Source organism: Chionomys nivalis, chromosome 10, assembly GCF_950005125.1.
Source record: "Chionomys nivalis chromosome 10, mChiNiv1.1, whole genome shotgun sequence".
Taxonomy (NCBI): domain Eukaryota; kingdom Metazoa; phylum Chordata; class Mammalia; order Rodentia; family Cricetidae; genus Chionomys; species Chionomys nivalis.
Genome location: NC_080095.1, coordinates 32,159,923 through 32,163,642, shown reverse-complemented (window position 1 = coordinate 32,163,642; position 3,720 = coordinate 32,159,923). Strand labels below are relative to the sequence as shown.

The following is a 3,720-nucleotide window of genomic DNA, read 5'->3' as shown; positions in this document are numbered from 1 at the left end:
CTGTTCTGGTCAGTCTTACAGACCAGGTAATGGTGACACACTTTTAATCCCAGTAGCCACACTAGTTTGCCATAGAAAAGGGGTGGTAGTGGTGCACAGATCTTAGTCTCTCTCATTCTGAGGATTTCAGGATGCAGGATCGCCATTTCAGACTGAGATAGAGGTAAGAGCCAGTGTTTTGCTTTCATGCCCTTCAGGTTGAACACCAATATCTATTTGTGGGTTTTATTAATTGTCCTACATTTCCCCATTATGTTCTTAAACCCCCTTGTTCACACGATCCCTCTACCATCCCTCCAACTGAACTCCAGGAGCTCAGATCATTGCTTGGCTTTGGGTCACTACATCTGCTTCCATCAGTTACTGCATGTAGGTTCTATGATGGAAATTAGAGCTCATGGACTATGGACTGACAGCTGGGGAACCTACTTAGACTCAGACTAGACTCTCTGAATACGGGTGACAGTTATGTTGCTTGATCTGTTGTTGGGGGATGACAATGGTACCAGAATCTATCCCAGGTGCATGAACTGGCTTTTTTGAGCCCATTCTCTGTGGTGGGAACCTTTATCAGCCTTGATATGTGCGGAAGGGCTTGGTCATGCTTCAAGTTGTCAGGCCTTGTTGACTCCCGAAGGAAGGCCTTACCTTCTCCGAGGAGTGGATGGAGAATGGGAAGAGAGGGAAATGGGGAAGTGTCAGAAGCAGGGGAGGTAGGAGAAACTAGGGTTGGTATGTAAAATGAAAAGTAAATTTTTTAAATAAATAATAAAACAGAAAAACCTCACAAAGTACCTTGAAAACTGAAACAATTTAAGAAATGAAAATGTCTCAAACTTCTGTAAATAGAGACTTCTTTTTGGTGAGGATGATAGCTATCCTTATTAGTGGGTCTTAAGCTAAGATACAAAATGCAGTAAGGAACTGTGCTGGTCCGGAAAAATAGTGGTAGAATTTTTTATATTGTCCATGAACCTACTCTAGAACAGATTGGTGTTCAGTACCAGGCCGGCAAATGGAGACCATTACAGAAAACCACAACTAGACACAATATAGAAAACAATGAATTTTGTGGAACCAATTCTCAGTTGATTTTACATTACAGTTCTTGCATCTATGACTCAGTGAACACCTAAGAAGAGGAGCTAAAAAATTTTAAGTGCCAGAAGACAAGAAAATTAGTGACGAAACAGTCTCTCCTAGAAATGGCTACATAATCAAGAAGAGAAAAAAAATGTGATATCAACAGACATGGAAGTGTAACGATTTCTCAGTAACCCACCCCAAGGAAGAGAACTACAGGAAACTAACGACTGCTGAAATAAGAGTAATCAGTCTCTTGTAAGAATGAGGCCCCTGACTAATTGACCAGTGAAGAGTTGTCAACTGTGAAACAACCACATACACATAAGCAATATAACAACATAAACAATAAAAAATTCAGTAGATTGTATTTATCACATACACACATACATACATACATACACATACATACATACATACACATACATATATACATACACATACATATGTACATACATACATACCTACATACATATACCAGTTTTAGAGTGACGGAATCATGGAAAGGGTTGGAGGTACGTTTCCTGGGAGGAGCTCGAAAAAGGAAAGGGTTGGGGAATGTGATGTAATTCTGTCAATTAAAATTATGCTTTAAAACATAATTAGGATACATATTTTCTGTACATATTTCTAATTTTCCCTTGGTGAGCTCCTAAAAATAATTTTGATTACATTGTCAAGAACTGTGTTTTGAAAACCAGGATAAATTTAAAAACAATGAAACATGAAGTCACGTGCAATTAATGGACACTTTTTGATTGTAGTTTCTGTGGTATGATGGACAGAGGAAAATAAGGGTCATCCTGATTGTCAGCATCACACCTGGTCCTCTTGCCTTAGTGAAAAGTGCAGAGGTTCCGGGGCGCCGGAGGCGCTGGTACTGCGAGGAGTCGCAGGCAGTCGGGCTGCATGGGCTCTCACGGCTTCCGGCCGCGCAGGCCCGCTCAAGATGTCATACATGTTCCTGTATCTGCACAATGGCTGGCAGGTAGACCAGGCCATTCTGTCGGAGGAAGACCGCCTGGTCGTCGTTCATTTCGGACACGACTGGGACCCCAATTGCATGAAGATGGATGAGGTTCTGTACAGCATCGCGGAAAAGTAATGGAAGATAGTGGGAGATCTTTCTCATCTTGTGTTGAGTCCTGTTTGGATATCCCAGCTATTTTAAAGCAGACGGTGTTGGTGTCGCTTGTACTCCGTGGCATCCTCTGTGTTTCTCGAGCCTGACAGGCCTATGTGCTGCCAATATGACCACCCGCTGTGCTCCGCCCGACGACCTGATGAACATGCAGCACTGCAACCTGCTGTGCCTGCCCGAGAACTGCCAGATGAAGTACTACTTCTACCACGGCCTCTCTTGGCCCCAGCTCTCCTACATTGCTGAGGATGAGGATGGCAAGATCGTGGGCTATGTCCTCGCCAAGATGGACACATCACCTCACTGGCTGTGAAACGTTCCCACCGGTGCCTCGGCCTAGACCAGAGCCTGATAGACCAGGCCTCACGGGCCATGATCGAAAACTTCAGCACCAAGTATGTATCCCTGCACGTGAGGAAGAGCAATAGGGCGGCCCTGCACCGTTATTCCAACACCATGAACTTCCAGGTTAGTGAGGTGGAGCCCAAGTACTATGCGATGGAGAAGATGCATACGCCTTGAAACGAGATCTCTCCCAGATGGCAGAGGAGCTGAGATGGCAGCTGGTGCTGAAGAAAGGCAGATACCTGGTTCTGGGTTCCAAGGAGAATCAGGGCAGCACACTTCCTGGTTCTAAAGAGGGCTGTCAGAAGAACCTGGCTGGAGATTACAGTGACAACAAAGACAGTGCTGCTGTCCAAGACAGCTTGCAAGACTTGGATTCCACCTCCTAGAGCCCGCTCGAGCATTGTAGGTTCTTGCCATTTTAGCCACAGTTTTTTTGGGAACCCTGGCTGTGCTCTGCAGTGTCTAGTCTGGAATCACCCACAGTGACCCAAACGGTTTCTCATTGTCAGCGCTTATAGCAGCAGCCTTCCACATGTCCTAATCATGAAGGCATCCCAGGACACAGAAGCTGCTGTGCAGGAGCCAAGGAACTTTGAGGACTGCCATGGCAGCACCGTCCTTGGCTTCTCCCATGCTGCTGGCCTCTGTATTTGGTCTGCAGTTGTCCTGTACTGATTGTATGCTGTAGGGTTTTGCCTAGAATGCCAAACAGGAAGTGGTGATAACTCAGGAAAGTCCCCAGCTTTCAGCATTTGTCATTATTTGGGTTTTCATTTTTGAGTAAGTAGGACCATCGTTAGTCCTTATGCCCTCTGCCACTGTCTGGTGGAAGTTACCTATTCTTGCCTTCTATGGAAACTGCACGTGCCCTGCCCTCCCTCTTTGAAGAAGACTGTTCCCTTTTGGTGGGAGAAGGAGATAGGTGTTGGTCTTCTGCACAAGCAGAATTTGTAGATCTTAAGGAAAGGACAAGCAGAAATCATATTGTAATCTCTGACCCCCCCCCCAATAAAAATATTAAAAAGGGAAAAAATGCAGAGTGCTTTTATGAGGGAAAAGCTATTTTCTTCTATTTTATCAGTTAAGATATATTTTTATGAGTTCCAAAGGACAACTGCTGAGACTCATGCCTATAAACTTTAGGACTC

General features: G+C 44.7%; 1 protein-coding gene and 1 pseudogene across 1 annotated transcript; both read left to right on the top strand.

Moving 5' to 3' along the window:
• Positions 1 to 2,032: 2,032 nt before the first annotated feature.
• LOC130882198 (thioredoxin-like protein 4A) lies at positions 2,033 to 2,188 on the top strand. The gene has a single exon (XM_057782094.1). It carries the CDS (start codon positions 2,033 to 2,035, stop codon positions 2,186 to 2,188), a length of 156 nt encoding a protein of 51 aa, XP_057638077.1.
• Positions 2,189 to 2,333: 145 nt separating this feature from the next.
• Positions 2,334 to 2,958, top strand: LOC130882248 (N-alpha-acetyltransferase 11-like; annotated as a pseudogene).
• Positions 2,959 to 3,720: the final 762 nt, after the last annotated feature.

Coding starts and splice junctions, on each gene's coding strand:
- LOC130882198 (XM_057782094.1), top strand. CDS start 2,033: ATGTCATACATGTTCCTGTATCTGCACAATGGCTGGCAGGTAGACCAG.